Source organism: Microtus ochrogaster, chromosome 16, assembly GCF_000317375.1.
Source record: "Microtus ochrogaster isolate Prairie Vole_2 chromosome 16, MicOch1.0, whole genome shotgun sequence".
Taxonomy (NCBI): domain Eukaryota; kingdom Metazoa; phylum Chordata; class Mammalia; order Rodentia; family Cricetidae; genus Microtus; species Microtus ochrogaster.
This window is the reverse complement of record NC_022018.1, coordinates 19,906,036-19,924,550: the sequence shown is the minus strand read 5'-3', so window position 1 is coordinate 19,924,550 and position 18,515 is coordinate 19,906,036. Positions and strand designations below refer to the sequence as shown.

At 41.0% G+C, this 18,515-nt stretch overlaps 1 protein-coding gene across 3 annotated transcripts in view; it reads left to right on the top strand.

Annotated features, from left to right (window-relative positions):
- The window catches only part of Mkx (mohawk homeobox), a 132,140-nt gene that overhangs the window by 61,121 nt on the left and 52,504 nt on the right, over positions 1 to 18,515 (top strand). For 2 of the 3 annotated variants that reach the window (XM_005354823.3, XM_026782968.1), the window contains exons 6-7: positions 15,098 to 15,131; positions 15,230 to 17,265. The exons of the other annotated variant lie outside the window; for it this stretch is intronic. In XM_005354823.3, coding sequence (XP_005354880.1) covers positions 15,098 to 15,131; positions 15,230 to 15,416 — 221 coding nt within the window. In that variant the 3' untranslated portion in view covers positions 15,417 to 17,265. Of the gene's footprint in view, positions 1 to 15,097; positions 15,132 to 15,229; positions 17,266 to 18,515 lie in introns of those variants that run through there. 3 annotated transcript variants of the gene reach the window in all.

The window sequence follows — 18,515 nt, the reverse complement described above, 5'->3', positions numbered from 1 at the left end:
GCTGGGAGATGGCTCAGTGGGTAAGAGCGCTGGCTGCACAAGTCTGAGGACCTGAGTTTGAATCTCCGGGACTCATTAAAGAGCCTGACGCTGATGAGCAGGCCTGTAACTCCAGGGGTTCAGAAAGTTACTGCCCCAAGAGAAGAGGTCAGAAAGCAATAGAACAGGACAGCCGATGTCCTCTGGCTTCCACGCACCTATGTGGGCATGTGTACCCATGTGTGGTATACACACACATACCACACACACAAATAAAAATTGCAAACATATTTTTAAAAAAAAATTACAGAGCCTTTTCTTCATGTTAGTAGAAAGGGAAACCACACTTTATTCTTTGGAGAAAGGACCAAATTAAATATCCAACAGAGGGCAGCAAAAACAGTTTACTTTGGTTTACAAAAACTGATTATCCTTCCTAGAAAGAATTTGTGTTTGAAGATCCCATGTGGATTACTCTCTGTTACGCTATTTTCCCATAGAAAATATAAGATAATAAAATAAAAGACCTATACAAATAAAATCCTTACCAACACTATAGTATAAAGCTGGGCCAAATAGGTTTGAGTTCAAAACACGAATGTAGACATTGCAACAGTCTATTACCATGACTATACCAATTAGAAGACTGTTGAGTAAGTACTCTGTAGTCTAATGATAGCTTGAATTCTTTGATTCTTAAATTTTTATTACTAATGATTTCTTGTATATAATATCATGGCATAGAAAAATTATAATAATAGGTCATAAGTTATACAAAGAGGGTGGATTGTTTGCCACCCAGGGAACATTTTCCCTGTTCCCAATCTGCCCGTGTCTAAGCAAAGGCAAATGTGAACAGGTGTCTTTACCCTTCCTTGAATCTACAACCTTAAACCTTATAGAACTGCTAGAATTGCAACTCACACTAAAGCAAAATCATGGACACAATGCGTTGTGCCCAGCCTTAGACTGAGAACCCGATAATGGTTTTTCAAAATACCAAAGAAATGCTGCCGTGTGTTGCCACACTTGAGAGAAGGCCAAGAAATCTCTGCATGGTTTGACTAAAAGCAGCAGCTTCTGATTGCTACATTGGTTTCCCACTGGGTCACCCTCTGCCTTCCATGTCAGGGCTTCTGAGGTATTTTTTTCTTGTCAGAGCCATCAGTCCCAGAGATAGGAACCAGGGATCTGTTCTTTGGACACCCAACCCCTGCTGCTGGAGTTTAATTTTCTTGTTTACAAAATTCTATGAAAATGGACTACAGCCCTAAAGAGTGACAGAGGGGACTCAAGAGCAGTCTTGGTACCTCCATGGACGTGGGCAGCCTCACAAAGCCAGCAACAGTGGAGCTCATAAGAGCCGGAGTCGTAACACCACAGCCCCAACTCCAAACCACACCTGTCCAGGAAGCTCTGTTTCTGGTACATTGTCCAAGATGGACAGGCAGTCCTGGGAATGAGATGCTATCATCACCCATTTTACAGGTGAGAAATGCCAGCACAGTGTGTATAAGTAACTTGCCTGATATCACTTGCTTGGTGAGTCTGCTCATCAGTTTCATGTGATCCCACATCAAATCCTGTGCCTTTCACAAATTATCACAAAGAATATTGTTTGTTTCCTATAAGATGCTTTTGCTGGGTCACCAGGATGTAAAGTAAAGATGTTGGCTTCAAAGCCTGATGACCTGAGTTCAGTCTCCAGGACACACATGGTAGAAGGCAAGAACTGTCTGCTACAAGTACTACTCTGACCTCCACATGCTTGCATGTAAACACACACACACACACATGTAATAACATTAAAAAATGTTTTATCTCTTCAAGACCAGATTGTTAGGTAAAATCAACTTACTTCCTACACTTCTTTTTTTTTCTGTAGAAATTCTCTGTATTCTAAATTTAGATGGTTATAGTGAAGTGAGCTCTATATGCCACTGTATTCAGTAGGTATTGCTTTGATTCAAATTCACATTTAATTTATTTGTAAAATAAAAATTGTACACATAGGGTACAATGTGATAAATGTACATTTAGAATGGAGTCAGTGTCTATTTTAGTTAAAATTCATTTTTATTTTTTAACTGGCACACAAAAACGTAACAATTGTATCTTTTTAGGGTGTACCACACACTGGTTTTGTTATGTACAAGGTGAGAAGGAAGGAACACAGTCAGACACGGCTGCAGCATCTGCTACCAACTGCTGGGTGCAGCCCATATAAGACACCTGCCACAGGAGAGCAGAGTGTGCTGCAGAAAGGCCACTGTTTGTTTCCCAGCTGCCTGGCAGCTCAGGCTTGAAATAACCACACAGAAACTATATTATTTTAAACACTGCTGGGCCCATTAGCTCTAACTTCTTATTAGCTTACATATTAGTTTAAACATCTCCATTAATCTGTAAATTGCCATGTGGCAGTGGCTTACCGGGTAAAGTTCCCAGTGTCTGTCTCTGGTGGGGCTACATGGCTTCTCTCAGACTCTGCCTTCCTTCTCCCAGAATTTAGTTTAGTTTTTCTAAATTAATTCTGTTCTACCCTATCAAGCCAAGTCAGTTTCTTTATTAACCAATTGTATTCATAGCATACAGAGGGGAATCCCACATCACCTTCTTTTTTCTGTTTAAATAAGAAAGGTTTTAACTTTAATATAGAAAAATTATACACAACAAAACAGGTATCAAGCAAGAATTATAGTTACAACATTTATACCTAATTTATCTTTTATCATATCTAAGGAAAACTATAACTATGAATTCTTTGACTCCATCAAAGACTCCAGAAGGATATAATATTGTCTAAGTAAACAATAAGTTCATTGTAAACAATTTCCAAAACTCTAGAATTGATAGAGACATCTTGCTGCCTGGACAGTCACCCAAGTTCTTCTGTACCATTGGGGCATCCATCTTCAGCCTACAGCCCCATAGTATCCAGCAGACTTTTCCATGAAGCAGGAAATTTCAAAGATAGTTTCAACTATTTCTCTCTTCTACAGAATGTCTATCAGACTCTTTCATAAAGCAGGAACCCTGAAGGATCCTCTCCACTTTAGGCAAGTTGAACAATCATTTCTTTGTGGGTCCTGCATGTCCAGTTTACCAAGTAGTCTAAGCAAGAGCAGTTTCTTGCCCAAATGGCTAACCAACTCCATAAGGAACCTCTTCAATGCCCATCTTCCTCTTGAAGTATCTTGGTATTGCCAGGAAATTATGATGTGTCTCACTGTCATGAAAAATTCTAAGTTCTTAAAACATTTTAAATACCATATTCTGAAGATCTCTGAAAGATTTGAAGAATATCTATCCAACTGAAATACATCTCTGTACATCTAGAAAATCTAACATGACTACAAGCTTGACTATTATAGATGACTCTCTATTTACCTATATTTCTTAATTATACATTGCATTTTTAAATGAGCTGGGCAAACACAATATCTTAATCAAATTGACCTTAAATTTGTATCAATAAACAGAGATCCATACAAATGCAAATCTCTATAGCATATTCCCCTTTAAATGTAAACAAACATTTATAAACAATATTTGGGAACACGGGCATAGTTCTCTCTAAACTTCTTCCTACTTTTTGTTGGGCAAAGTATTTTCTTTTGAGGGGTGTTTGTGGCAACCTGTCAGGGGTCTTGGTCCATCAAACCATAATAGTCTGGAATGATTCCACAGGTTCTCATCTTCTGTGGAAGCAAAAGAAGAACCTCTTTTCTAAAACAACATATCCTTAGACTCAAATTCTGAAATCAAAATACCTTTAAAGTATATATGTTGGTTTAGTTTAACAGTCTGTACAATGAAATATCTCTCTGTACTTGGCTCCTTCCCAGTCAAAAAATTTAAAGAAAACACAATTATATACATAATCTAGACTCTGTGCATATATCATCTTTATGTGGCTTGTTTTTACTCTATTACATTTAATATTTATTTTATTGTCTTTACTCCTTTAATCTATGACTGTGTGTACTCTGTCTCTTTAAAGACTTTACCTTTATTAAAAAATCATTTACTTATTTTATAACTCTTTATACTCCTTTTTTCTCTCTCCCAAGCCTATGTACATTTTTTTTAAACACACTGTGTCTCATTTTGATGTCTTTTCCATCTGGATTTGTCTTTATTACATATCTGTAATTATTTTCTGACCAGAAGTGCTTCTAAAAATGCTAAGTCCTTCTTATAAATTTAAGTGGTATCATTGCTAGGGGAAATAAGGCACTGCCTGCATGCCCTGCCCAATCTAGCATGGCAGAACTGTTTGCTGCCTCTGAGAGCCATGCTCACAGCCCCATTTTTAGGTACACAGCCAGTTTATGTTGCCATTAAGCAAGTTGTAGCACGTTGCTCACACAAACCCCATTTAAATGCTCAGCCTCCTGAAAGAATCAGAGTTTGTACTGGCAGCATGACTTAGGAAGCCACAATTTCAAAGTAGTGTAGCTTTTTTTCTGCTACCACTGAATCAAGAAAATCTTTCTTAAAGGAGCTATGATGTTAAGCTGTGCTTAACTCTGTTTTCTTTTTTCTTTTCTTTTCTTTCCTTTTTTTGTGTGTGTGCCTAGAATTCCTTCCCAAAGTCGCTCAGGTTTTAAGTGGATTTTAGTTGCTTGTTTCCTGGCTGCTCAGCAGCTCAGACCTGAAATAATCAACAGAAACTATATTATTTAAAACACTGCTTGGCCCATTAGCTCTAGCTTCTTATTTGCTAACTCTTACATATTAATTTAACCCATCTCCATTAATCTGTGTATTGCCACATGGCAGTGGCTTACTGGGTAAAGTTCCCAGGATCTGTCTCCAGTGGGCCTGCATGCTCCTTTCTGACTCTGCCTTCCTTCTCCCAGCATTCAGTTTAGTTTTTCCCACATAGCTCTGTTCTACTCTATCAGGCCAAGACAGTTTCTTTATTAACCAATGGTATTCATTGCATCCAGAGGGGAATCCCACAGCAGGAGTGGCTCTCATCTGCATGGATATGCTCATCCTTTTTTTCCTAGGGGCTTTCGTTTTCTGCCTGGCTTGGGATGTGCAGTCCTGGGCAAAATTTAGAATGGATCCCTCTAGCAAGACAGAGTCAAGGTAGGAAGGATTTTTCAGTGTTCTTTTGGTCAAAATAGACCATAGAAGACCACTTAATAGAGGCTGTCTGGCCTCTAGCCACAGCTATCACACAAAGACAAGGCAGTGGCCTTACCTTTATGCATGACTTTTTTTCACATCCATCCTTCAGAGTTACCAGAAATAATTCTGGGGAGGGTATCAACACAGCACAGTGTGAGCGTGAAGGTCAGAAGACAACCTCAGGGGGATAAGTCCTCATCTTCTGCTTTGAGACACGGTTTCTGTGTTGTTTGCTGTTCTGTATAACAGACTGACTGGCTCTCAAGATCCTGGGAATTCTTCTGTCTCCATACCTCCCTTCTAGCCATAGGTGTGCTAGGATTACAGATGTGTGCTATTGCACCCGTATTTACCTGGGAATCCTAATTCCAATCTTCATATTTGCATGATAAATGGATTTTTGTAAGGTCCTCCTTTTTTCATTTCATGTGTACCTTCATTCCTGTTCAGACTTTACATACTGTTTCTAATTTAAAAACTGAAAAGACGAGACCCTAAAGGTCAAAATGCAGGAACAAAATGGTAGAGTAAATTCAGTTTTAAGATTCAAGCTTATCCAGAATGTTCACATGCATTTGGAATGTAGAAAGATTGGTGATAGAGTCCATCTTGTGTCAAAAATGTATTTATTTCTTTTGTAATAAATATAGCAGTTGAACTGTAAATATAGCACAACTGTCATTTGTTATTTTTCTGAAAGAGCCAAGATGACTGTGAATGCTGTCTTTTTATTGTGTCGTTTCTGGTGTTAATACAATCAGACAGTTAACCCCATGATCCTGCAGTCTGAAGTATCATTTCTTCAGATGCAAGGAATTTGAACACTCTGGCAGCAGGCTGAGCCAACTCAAGATACACTGCAGTTCATATATCAGAGGAAAAATACTTTTTGATAGCTTTTCAGAGATACTGAAGAGTTTGAAAACGCACTGAGGGAGCCAGATGTTCAAGCCCATTTCCAGATCATTACAAGTGAATATTTTTTCCATTTAAAAGATTTTTATTTTGCTAAAGGAAGCCATATAAGAAGTCTGTAGCCTAATACCATTCAGCTGTGTATTTAGTAAATGACATTACCCTTCTAGAACTGCAAGGAACAGCAGTAAGCTTGCTTCTGCAGGGAACAGCCCTTGTGCTATGGAAGAGCACAGGGGATGAGGAGCAGTGTTAATAGGAGGGAATGAAATTAAGAGCAAACCAGTTTCAGAACCAGTTGCCCAATCTGTATGTAGAGTGGCTGCTTTTATAGACAGTGAGTGCTCCTGTAGCATGCAAGCACACAGAAGCAATTCATGCAGAGCTAGGAAGTCATTTTCTGAGACTTGGCTGGAAACCTAGCTTTCATACGTGAAGCATTTTGGGTAGCATCTCCAATATTCCCCTTGAGAAAATGAAGTAACAAAACCCATCAGACACCCGAGGTCAGCAGCTCTTTAATGTGGTTCCAGGGCTCTTTGTCCTGGCATGCTGTAGTGTTCTGGCACAAAGAAAGCAAGAGCAACGCCATCTTTGTCTTTGAAGATGATAGATTCCACACACTTGGTTCATTAATCTGAGTCGATGGGCTTTGCCTGGAGTTAAATATTCCCTCTTTACACAGAGGTTTTCATTTTAATCTCTAAACAGTACTGATTTTCTCAGTGACTACATTAAATGCTGCTTATAGATGGAAAATAATAAAGTGAGAGAGGAAGTTAACATTTTAAAAATAAGGACCCTTATAGTAATATATGTATTTAAATCTCTTTTGATGTTTTACAAATATTGTCATGTGGTCTTTGTAACCACCCTATGAAGCTGTGATCCATTTCTAAATGAAAATGTAGAGACACAGAAAGTTACACAGCTGATGAGTCCTCAGATAGCTGTGCTATAAGGTGAGTCTAGGCTCTGCCTCTATGTTACCTAGTGTCTCTGTGACCTCCTCTAGACTACCCTCATAGCTAATACAAGAGGCCAAGCAAAGTGAGTATCCACCATCTCAGACCTTCTGGCTGATAACCCACCAGCTCCTCCCTCCCACAGACTGTATGCTAATCTTCAAAGCAAAGTTTCAGACTGGAAGCTTTTAACTTAGCAAGGGTAGAGCAACCTTGGAAGAGACAACTGTGCATCAAGAACACTCAAAATGGTTAGTGGAAGACTGAGAGTGAACAGAAACTGTATCATTGGGTGATACTCTGTATATTTTAGGAGGTTACTTTGAAGTCACAAATCCTGTTCCCTGCACTTTTAATGCACCAATCCAGATAGGTAAGAGCAGAATGGCCATGCATCCTAGAAGAAAAAAGACAACCAGGAATAATGGAGTGAGAGTAGTTGTGCATCCTACCAGCACAGTAGCACAAAGGACCGAACAAAGATCTGCGGCAAAATCCCATGCACTCTGCTGGAGTGGAAAATCTATGATGGCTAGAGTTCGCCAGTAAGGGGCTGAGAAGCACATCTGTAGGGCGACCACAGCACTGGTGCTCCTGCAAGAAAAAGGATGCTGTGCATTGCTGTTAGTGACAATACTATGATCCCTGGAAGTTTTGACAAGTGTTCCCCATCCAGATAAAGAGCTCTTTATCATTGGCCCTGCATAGAGGAGTGCAGCTTCTAATTTTTATATTTTGATGTGACCCGAAGGGGATGATGCATTGACAGAAAGGCTGCTGAGGTGGGGATACTACAGATCCAGGACATCTGGGCATCATTAGCCTTAGCTGGAGCCAGCCCACATGAGAGGTAGCAGGAAGGAAAAGAATGTTGGGCCAGATGTGGAAGCCATGCTAAGGGAAACACTGGCTCAATTTTTGGAAAGATTTTTCCTCAAACTCTTAAATGATTTTGGAAGCCACCTAATAATGGCCCTGAGATGAATAATTTAGCTAGAATATTGCAAGGCGGGGTGGGGGTGGGGTGGAGAATCCATCCATAAAGATGAGATTGGTTTCATTTTCTAATTCTCAGTAATTAGGTTTCCAGTGGGCCCCACCCCACTACTGGCTCACAAAACCCAGACACCTCATGACTCTTCCAGAGGCAGCAGACTCGCTAGTGACCCAGTGTCACTCCTCCTTTTAGGGGAAAAACCCAAGTTTTAGGGAGAAGCTCTCTCAAAACTGTTAGAAGCAGCTTAGTCCTGAGGGATGGGTCCTAGACTGCTAGGTGTTTTCATTCTTTCACTTCCTTTTTGGTCAGATATCATTTCAAATAATTTCCTTTGACTCTGTAAGAACTCCATCTGTCTCCGAGAGAGGATAACCACAATTTCTTCTGCAAGTGCTGGGACAATGGCTCTCCTGTGGTGATTTAGCAGTGATTCTGTCCAGCTTAGAGGAAAGTGATCACAAGGCTTAGGATGGCGTTCCTAAAACGTCATCCAATTAAAGCCTGGGGAATCTGTGGGAGCTTGTTTAAATTTCTTTTTCTGAGACTTGGACAGGTGCCTTGATCACAGACTAAGCCATAGGGACAGAAAGAAAGTTCTTGTTGTTCTTGTGTCCTTAGCCTACAGGCCTAGCAAAAAGTTCAGAAAAAGACTTGAATAGTGTGTGCGTGTGTGTGTGTGTGTGTGTGTGTGTGTGTGTGTGTGTGTGTGTTCACTCATGTTTGGTATATTTAGGTTTCAATAGTGCTGCAGATAAAAGCCAGGGCCTCATGCATGACAGGTGAACTTGTGTTTAACTCACGTCTGTTCCGTAATCATTGTGGCTAGTGATATGTTAGACTCACCAGAGTCTCTAAAGGTCATTTGATCCAAAGAGATACTGGCATAATGGAATTCTGTAGGTGCAAACATGACCTTCAGTGTTAGCTGACTCAGAGATGAGTTTTGTAGTCCCACTTCCTGAGTGCCTTGCAAGTTGTTGGACCTTTTAAGCCCTAGTGTTATTTGTAAACAAAAGTGGTTATTGTTACCAGAGAACATTTAGAGAGTTCCTGGAATAATGGTTGACATAAGCACAGCAGTCAGTAAACATTAGCTCGTATTCTAATCACTTCTTCAACACTTGGGTTCTCTTTCTTCATATTCAAGTTTACGCCGAATGGAGGAGGCTTTTGAACTCATCTAAGATACTTGTGTTTCTCCCATGTTTTGCACATTAGGTAAATTCTAACAGTAAACTATTCTTTAGAATAGTTAAGGATAAGAAAAAGCAGAAGGGGTCTCCAAGACAGGTGCTGATGAGGCAGGAGTGGTTAAGAGCACTGACTGATTTCACAGAGGACCTAGTTTTGATTTCCAGCACCTGCATGGTGGCACACAACTGCCTAGAACTCCAGCTCCGGAGGACCTGAGACCTTCTTCTGGTCTCTTCAGGTGCCAGGCACACTCATGATACACAGGCATGAATGCAAGAAAAAACCCAAATACACACAAAATAATTACTTTTAAAAAATGCATGTCTAAAATATCCTGTTTAAAACAGATAGCAGTAATCCCTTAGAAGGCCGTCTGCCCTATCCTGGTTTGGTTTCTGTTGCTGTGGTAAACATGATGACCAAAAGCAGTCTGGGAAGGAAAGGATTTATTTTATCTTACAGATCAAGGGAAGACAAAGTAGGAAATGAAGGCTTCCTAGAGGCAGGAACTGAAGCAGACACCATGAAGGAGTACCGGTTCCTGCCTTGCTGTCCAAGTTGCTCAACTTGTTTTCTCATATACCCCAGGATCACCTAACTCAGGGGGCATCACTCACAGTAGACTGGGCACTCCCACATCAATCATCAACCAAGAAAATGCCCATTGGATATGCACACCCACAAGGCAATCTGATACAGGCAATTCCTCAGCTGAGGGTCCCTCTTCCCAGATGACTCTAGTTTGTGTCAAGTTGACAAAACTAACCAGGGCACAAATGTTACTATTCTGTCTAAATACCCTACCTTAATTCTCTTTCACACCCTTTCCCAGGTTTTCCATGGTGACTATTACTTTCTTTTTTAACAATATCTGAATACTAAATTCATTTAATTTTGTCTACAAAAAACAGAATAAAAATCACCACTTGATTTGATCGATTAGCAGTGAGAGCAAAAGCAAAAGCATTAATGTGCAATTTATGTATACAAAATGTTTTTCTTTCTCTAGAAATTACTCAGAATGAAACCTAATCATTGGGAGACTAAATCTGGAAAGATCTCAAATTGTGATAAAGAAAAGTCACAATTAGAGGGCATGCTTTCTACACCAGTGTTCATACATGCTAGTTGTATAGTCTTATGATCCAGAACCTTTTAGTTTTAGGGATCAATAAATATTATGGCATAGTCTTTCCCTACTGCATTACTTTCTTATTAGTTAAAAATAAGAATAGCTATTTTTAAAAAATTACATGTATTTATTCATGTGTATTCAGTTGGGGGTGGGGAGCATCAGTGCCGCAGTACAATGTTGTGAAGGTCGGAGGAACCCCCCGAGAGTCTGTTCTCCTTTGCCCTGTGAGTTCTGGGTTCTACGGTACAATGTTGTGAAGGTCGGAGGAAACCCCCGAGAGTCTGTTCTCCTTTGCCCTGTGAGTTCTGGGTTCTACGGTACAATGTTGTGAAGGTCGGAGGAAACCCCCCCGAGAGTCTGTTCTCCTTTGCCCTGTGAGTTCTGGGTTCTACGTCAGGCTGTAAAACTTGATGGTAAGCAGCTTTACCACCTGAGCCATGTTGCTGGCCCAGAGCTCTTACCACGGAGGCCATGTGTGTGTGTATGGGTCGGCCCAGCCAGGTATCCTAATGTGGGGAAATGGGCATCCTAAGCATTGAAATGGGATGAGAATAATGGGTGCTGATGCTTTTTTATAATGTCCTGTTGTACTGAGCAGTCGGTGTTGCATGTCCCAAAGGAGGTTGTCTCTCCATCCTGCTTGTTGGATCTTGTTCTTTTCACCCATAGCCCCAACCCTGTGAAAACCAGAAGCTGGTCTGGTGTCCTGTGTCTCTGGGATGCACACACTTAACTAAACCTTGGCTATTCTCAGCATGAGAGATGTCTGCCGAACTCACTGCTTGTGAAAGCCTGGTATTCAGACATTGGGGATTTTTGGCTTGCTTTAGACCCTTGACATACACTCCAAGGTTTTAGTTTTCCTGCAGGGACATGAGGCCGGTGTGACAGGTGAAGTAGATGCTGTGTTCCATTATCTTAGAATATAAACCACGGCTTCCTCTCTCCACTTACCTAGTCCAAGTGGCCTGCTTTGCTGAACGATTTTCATGTTTCTCTCTCATTCTCCCTGCCTCCTATATCCTGCAGGAATGTCTTTCATGCCTTCCATTTCAATTTAAAGAATGTCTGCCATGCGACTTCCACATTCCCTAATTTGAAAAATAGTCATGAGCTTGATCTTCCTTCCTTTTATTTACGTGGCAGGGACACAAGTACTCTTGCGTGAAACACTGAACAAAACAGTTCCAATTTGAGGATTTATTCATTAAACCTGAAAAATATATCACAGAGGAGAAATATTTGGCCATACTTTTCTCACTTTCTAGGCCTGCAGATGTTAGAAATTAGAAAGCTTCCAGTGGCTTTCATGAAAGCTGAAAGGATCCTTGACTACTGAGCCCTGTGCTTAGACAGCCTGAATTGCCATGCAACTGAGTTTTTCATGTAATTGTTTCTTTGCTTAATTTTCTAAGGAAACACTCATCCAAACAGGATAACCCTACCTTAAGTTTCAACATGCTTTGAGTTTTACAGCATTTAAGATTTTCCTAACTGCCCACTCTTTTTTTCTTTCCTTTTCTTTTTTGGTTTAAAACAGGCTCTTTTGGCTGATTCAATAAGCAGTCCCTGCCAACCAGTTGCTTTTATGGTAATTGACAGCGTAGCTGATTTTTAGAGTCTTAGAACCTAAAAGGGCATTTTAGCTTAGACTTTGGGGAAGCTGAGCCAGCTACTTGCAGAGGGAGGTACCGCTGAGCAAATGTTGAAGGTCAGAGCCTGCTCTGTGTGCATGCTCATATCACTGTGCCCAGGAGCCTGCAGCATATCTGTAGCCTGGGCTTCTGCTTCTTCTGACTCTCAGCACTATGCATTCTGCACCTTTACTTCTCCTGCCTGGAACCTCTGGCACTCGGAAAGATCAACTGTCATGTGTGAGCAAAAGTGACCTGAGCATCATGACTGCTGGTGATGGGGGACAGCATCCCCAAGGTTCCTGAGTATGGACTGAAAGGACAACTAGTTCAAATGAAGAGGAGAAAGCAAGTATTTGCTTTGAAGAAAAAAAAACGCAGGAAAGAAATCATAGCATTTAGTAGCACCATCCAGTGTTAGCTGGGGATTTTAAGCTTGCTGAGTTGTTCGCAGATGGTGTCAGTCTCTAAAATAGCTGGGATGTCCCCAAATCCCAGCTCAGCACAATAAATAGAAGTCCCCAAACTAGCAGATCTTTAGAGTTCTTACTTTCCAGAAAATGCACAAACGTTTCCAAGAAGAAGGAGGTTATTTGTGAGTTTCCTTCTGTTGTTCATCTGCGAACTTGACTCCTCAGGGGTGGGTCTGGATCAAAATAGCCTTTTCACACTAGGAAGCCCCAGGAATATCCACACAAAAGCATCTATGCTTTAAGCTTAAGAGACCTAGATGTAGAGAAGCTTCCAAGTGTTGACAGTCAACTTTTGCAACTGGTCTGAAATCCTCAAGAGTGCACTTTAGGACAGTTTTAGCCTTGATAGAAATGCAAGATGTCTCCCAGCTGTACCATCTTATGCAGCTCTGTCTCTGTCTTCAGACCCAGTCCTACCTGAGGACACCGAGTACACCCACGTGCCTTAAGTAAAGTGTAAAGTTTCCTCTTGAGACTCGTGCACAGAATAGCATTGTAAAGTCTGTTGAAAAACAAACAAACAGGGGCTAGTGAAATGGCTTATTGGATAAAAGTGCTTGCCGTGCAAGCCAAAAAAACATATGTTCAAATCTTCAGGACTCATGTAAAAGCTAGGCTTTTAGTAGGAGCATCTGTAAAACCAGTGCTTCCATGGGGAGATAGGAGATAGAGACAGAAGAAACCTTGGAAACTGGAGAAACCAGCTAGTCAGCTATACAGGACAGTGAACACGCAATTCTGCTTTGAACAAGGCAGAACTAGCAACTGAAGTTGCCCTGTGATGGCTCCCTGTGCTCTATGCACCATACAAATGTGCACCTACAAATGTGCACATTTGTAGACTCACTGTACACACATGTATACATACATGAGGTGGGGGGGAGAAACTAATAACTAATTAGAATGCCCAAACAAGGATTTGAGTGATAGTTTTACACATAAGAGATATTTTTAGAGGCACATTCATTTCCAAGTAAGTAGAATTTCATAATTTCACGTCTGCTGCTGGAATCTCCTTTCTCCCTGGCTTGACTAAGAAGCATCCACAGTGGTGCCAGCAACATCTAGCTACTCTGGGGGCTGCAGAACGTTAAGCTTCCTCCTCATCTAGAGGAACCCCATGTCCCTCTACATGCAGGCGACGTCACTACATGTCTGTCAGCTACAAGCTCTCTGCTTTTCCGCAGTCACCACCCTCCCCTGTTCCAATCCCTTCACCTGTGGGAAGTGGTTCAGCTGTGAGCCTGAGCATCAGAATGTGGTCTTTTCTTATTTCTCTGATGTCTGTAAGTTCATGGAACTTACTCTGCTTTTGAAAAGTCTTTCCATTGACTAAACATCCAATAACCAATTGCTTCACTTTTGGCAACAGTTGTGGGAAAAATTGAGCAAAGACCAAAATATTAATTTTCTCTCTCTGTCTCTCTCCTCTCCCCTCTTCCAGCCCTCGGCTCTCTCCTCTCTCGCTGTAAAATGCCCAGTGTTGCCAGTTTTCCTGCCCAGAGGCCTTGACTGGCCTCTGCTCTGATTCATCTTGACCCTGTCATTAGTGAGTGAAAACAGATACCGGAGGAGATTTGTTGTCACCAGATAGATATACACCCCAGCACAAAGTCACTAAAGCTGAAGAGTTTAGGATGGAGACCCCGGGAGGGCTCAGTGGCTGAACGCACCTGCCACCTTACCTCACAAGATGGCTTTGATCCTGGGACTCGCATGGTGGAAGGAAAGGACAAATTCCTGTCCTCTGATCTCTGTACATGTGGCTCACACATACACACACCCTCATTAGTGTATAAATGTGACTTAAAAAAAAATTAAAGCAACAACCAAAGAGGCTTGACTCATAGAAAGTTTCTATAAATCAGGATTATTGAGTTCTGCAGGCTGTTTTATTTCATGTACATGAATGACTTTCTAACCCCAAATTATCCAACATGGCAGGGTGAGCCTCTTAACTGTCCAGGCCAACCCAGCCGGGTCAGAAGATCCCAGGCTGACTGCACTCCAGACCCAAGCATTCTCCCCAAACCCTGTGAAATGTCTCACCCCTCAAGCTTGAATCTCAGCAAAACGCAGAATATTAAGGTTGGGGAAGCCTCAGCATCTTCTAGGAAAGTCCTTATTTTGTAGTTGAAGAAAAGCAATCTGCCTTACGTAGTATGGTAATGTGTAGTAGTTGCTAATAGGCAAAAACAGAACAAGCCCATTGAGCGGCCCATTACTGTCAGTGCTCCTCCATGCACAGCCCTTCCCACGAAAGCTCAACTTCCTACAGCAAACTAATCCTTGCCTTGATAACTACTGGAATCTGTTTTTTTTTTTTAAAGAAAACTAATTTTCAGCCATCTTTCCGATTAAATTTTATTCTTGGCAATTAATGAAGGAATCCTAAGAACTGGTGGGATGGCTCAGTGTTCAATAGTAGTTTTTGCTCTTCCAGACCACCTGCATTTGGTTCCCAGCACCCACCGCTGGTGACACAACTGCCTGTAACTCCAGCTGGGGGCGGAGATCTGCTGCCCTCTTCTGGCCTCCGTGGGCAACTGCACACGTCTCTGTCTCACATACACATGCGAGAGAGCTAAAAATACAATAAATCTTTTTTAAAAAAGTCCCAGAGACAAGTAACTGAACTTGTGAATGTGTGCTTCTGTTTGCAGACACTCTGGACAACGGCTCGAATAAAGGTGGCAGGTGAGCAAAACAAGTTTCCTTTGCCATTGGTGCTTTGCTGTCTCCAGTGCACACAGCAGCGGGTTTGATCCTTTCTCTTCTCTTTTGCTCACATGCAGTGCAGCTAACAGACGGGGCCCGAGCAAGGATGACACGTACTGGAAAGAGATCAACGCAGCTATGGCCCTAACAAACCTCGCCCAGGGAAAAGACGAAGTACAAGGGACCACCAGCTGCATCATCCAGAAGTCTTCCCACATAGCAGAAGTAAAGACAGTCAAGCTGCCTCTGGCTCAGCGCTTCTAGTGTGGCCAGGGGTGCTGCTGAGCATGTCAGTGTTTTTTGTTTTTTTACCCAAAATCCTCATCTTAAGAGCCAAAGCAGGTGTGAAGAGGACTCCCAGCCAAACCGCCTAAGTTCAGCTATCCTAAACATACCAGTTGCTTCTATAAAAAGACACATAAATTATAAAAAGTCATTTTAATCAAAAATATTAACTTATTTTATGTTACTGAAACTATGCATCTGCGTCGCCATTACAGTAAGTGCCTTGCTTCCCTGAGATAAGCTCCAACGTGGGCGCAGTGAAGAGCTGTGCCTCAAACAGCCAACGTCGACACTTGCTGGACCATATGGTTCCAAACCGGTGCAGGACCGAAGCCAGAATCGCTGAAAGCCTTTGAAATGAATCCAATCACTCACGCACTGAAACTTGGAAATCTGTTCAACCCTGGTGTGCTTTTTTCTTTTTCTTTTTTTTTTTCTTCTCCCATGAATGCCTATAGGGCTAGAAATTGTTCTTTGTGCTTTCCAGGGTGACAGTGAGAATTTTATGTGTGGGTTTTGTTAGTATATCTGATACGTGAGCAGCTTCCAAAATGAAAGATGCAGCCGGCTCACTTGATGTGAACGGCTCACGTGATGTATACGTTTAAGAAGAGACACTTTCAAACTAGTAATTACAGCATGCTGTAATCAGAAATTATTTTCCCGATCACTATGGAAAGCATCCCAATGCCCTTTAAAACTAATTTGGATTTTACTTTTTCGAAGTTTTGCAAAGAGCCTTATTATATAAATCGCTGAATTTTGTTCCTGTGCAAAATTAAACCTGTAGTTTAGTTTTAAGACATGATCTTGCTTGCATTGGTCAGTGTTCCTTTGTGGTGGAAACTGGCTTTCAAATGGAGTAACTAAGCTTTTTATTTGGTTTATTTCAAGTCACGATTCTAATGGACAATTTGTATTGCAACAAGAACAAGAAAATGAAGGGAAAATATCTGTATGTGGATATACATATATGCAGAAAATTGATTTTTAAAATTTAAAACATATGGGAAACAAAACAGGAACAGTCTCTGGTTTGTGCCAAGTAGGACATTCAAGTAAAATGTAAATGAAGTCTTGCATTGAAAGAAAGAACATTTTGTTTCTAACTGACACTACCACTGAGTGGAAAGAATCACTATCAAAGGAAAAGAGCGTCCTTGCCATTAAACATCCTAGCCAACTTGGGAACACTCAAAACCTACAGAAATGTGGAGACCCCGAGCAGAGCAAAGCAAATGTCCAAGAGCAAAGTGAAAAGACGCCTAGTTTGGAGTGGGATTTTTTTTCTGGGTATGTAATCTAGTTCTTAGATTTTTTTTTTTTTTTTGACTGGAAAGCACTTTTGCCAAATGTGAATGACATTCAGTAACATGGCATGTGCTGAATTTTTTCTTTATTTTACAAAAAGCTTTTACAAGTCAAAGGTTGCTCTTTGCTGCTGAGTGGACATGACTGCCTGGATGGCCATTGTAAGACACTTTTTCATGTATCATAGCCTTGTGGGGTGGGGTATCTAGTGTAATGAAGATCATTTGATATGAAAATATTTTGTATGTATTTTTACTGTTTTCTTAAGCGCAGTCTGCAGTAGCAGGAAGCCCAAAGTGAGGTGTTTACGTGATGACTGTATGAGTGAATGAAGTATTGGCTTCTGCTACTGCATCCTCAGTTCTCTCAGACCCAGGGTGCAAAGCGGCAGCCAGCACAACGCCTCTGCCCAGACATGAGTGTGGCAGTGAAAGACAAGGTCAAATACTTCACTCTTCTTCATACTATTATAAGTTATTCTGGTATTAAATATTTTAATAAAAGTGTTTTTGTTTTACCATGTTGCAATTATAAAAATGAATGCTGGTTGTATTTTATTTGAAATTGTCATGTTATATTTTTTCCATCTTCTGGGAAAAAAAATCAGTGAATTTGTTCTGTATTATGAACACAAACCAATGACAGGACACATGATTTTTTTCAATTACCAAAGCTTGGAGTCCAGCCTGTACACTCTTCAAAAAAACATATCATTAGCATATCCCCAGCAATGTCTCCAATTACAGTTACTTTTAACTTATTCTTTTTCTTCTATTGCTGTTGTCTGAATTGTCTGGAACTCAGAGACCCCTTCACCCCTTAAAAGCACCTTAAACAACACTGAGCCAGCAGCCGAATGGCTAACACGTAATTTATATTGAAGAGAGAGACTCGCCTTCTTTTTATCTTACAATTGTATTTTAATAAAATTACTCACTGTCGAGAGTTCTTGACAGATTTAAAATAAAAGTTCATTTCTAGACTTCAGTGATCATATGGGTTTTGTTTGCCTTTGAAAGCTGGCCAGTGGGAGGAAGCAGTAGACAGGAGCGGCTCGCATGTGGGTCATGGAATGGGGTGTGCTATAGTTGGATCAAGTTTGAATTCTTTCACTTGAGGCCACCAACCCACCTGTTAAGACCCAAGGACAAGAACACAACAGAGACTGTTCAAATACTGAATTGAACTGAATTCTTTCTTTCCATAGATAATACAATAGCATTCTTTTTCTGTATTTGTTCATTCGTGGATTTTAATTATCTCATAAAATGTTCTTATTAGCATATAATATAATGGGCTTCATCATGTCATTTGCATACTTATATGTTTTTATACTGGGTTCAACAGCACCTCCATTCATTACTGTGTGTTCTATACGGGAGAGAAGCTTGGCTTGGAAGCCAGGCAGATCTGCATTGCCCTGCTAGCTCTGTCCGCCCCCAACATGACTGCAAGATCCAGACTCAATGTTCAGAGTTTTTATATGCAAAATATGAGGAAGGAGCTAGCCCTGGTAGACTTTGTGAAAAAAGTTGAAAGAATGGATGATACATAGAATACAGGAACCAGCAAGATATCTCAATGGGAAAAGACTTTGCTACCAAATCTGACAAGATTTTGCTCTCCAGAACCCACATAGTAGAAGGATAAAATTTACCCCTGTAAGTTGTCCTTTCATTCCACACTCATGAAGTGAAATAAACAAATACGAACTATTAAGATGGTGGCGCATGCCTTTAATCCCAGCACTCAGGAGGCAGAGGCAGG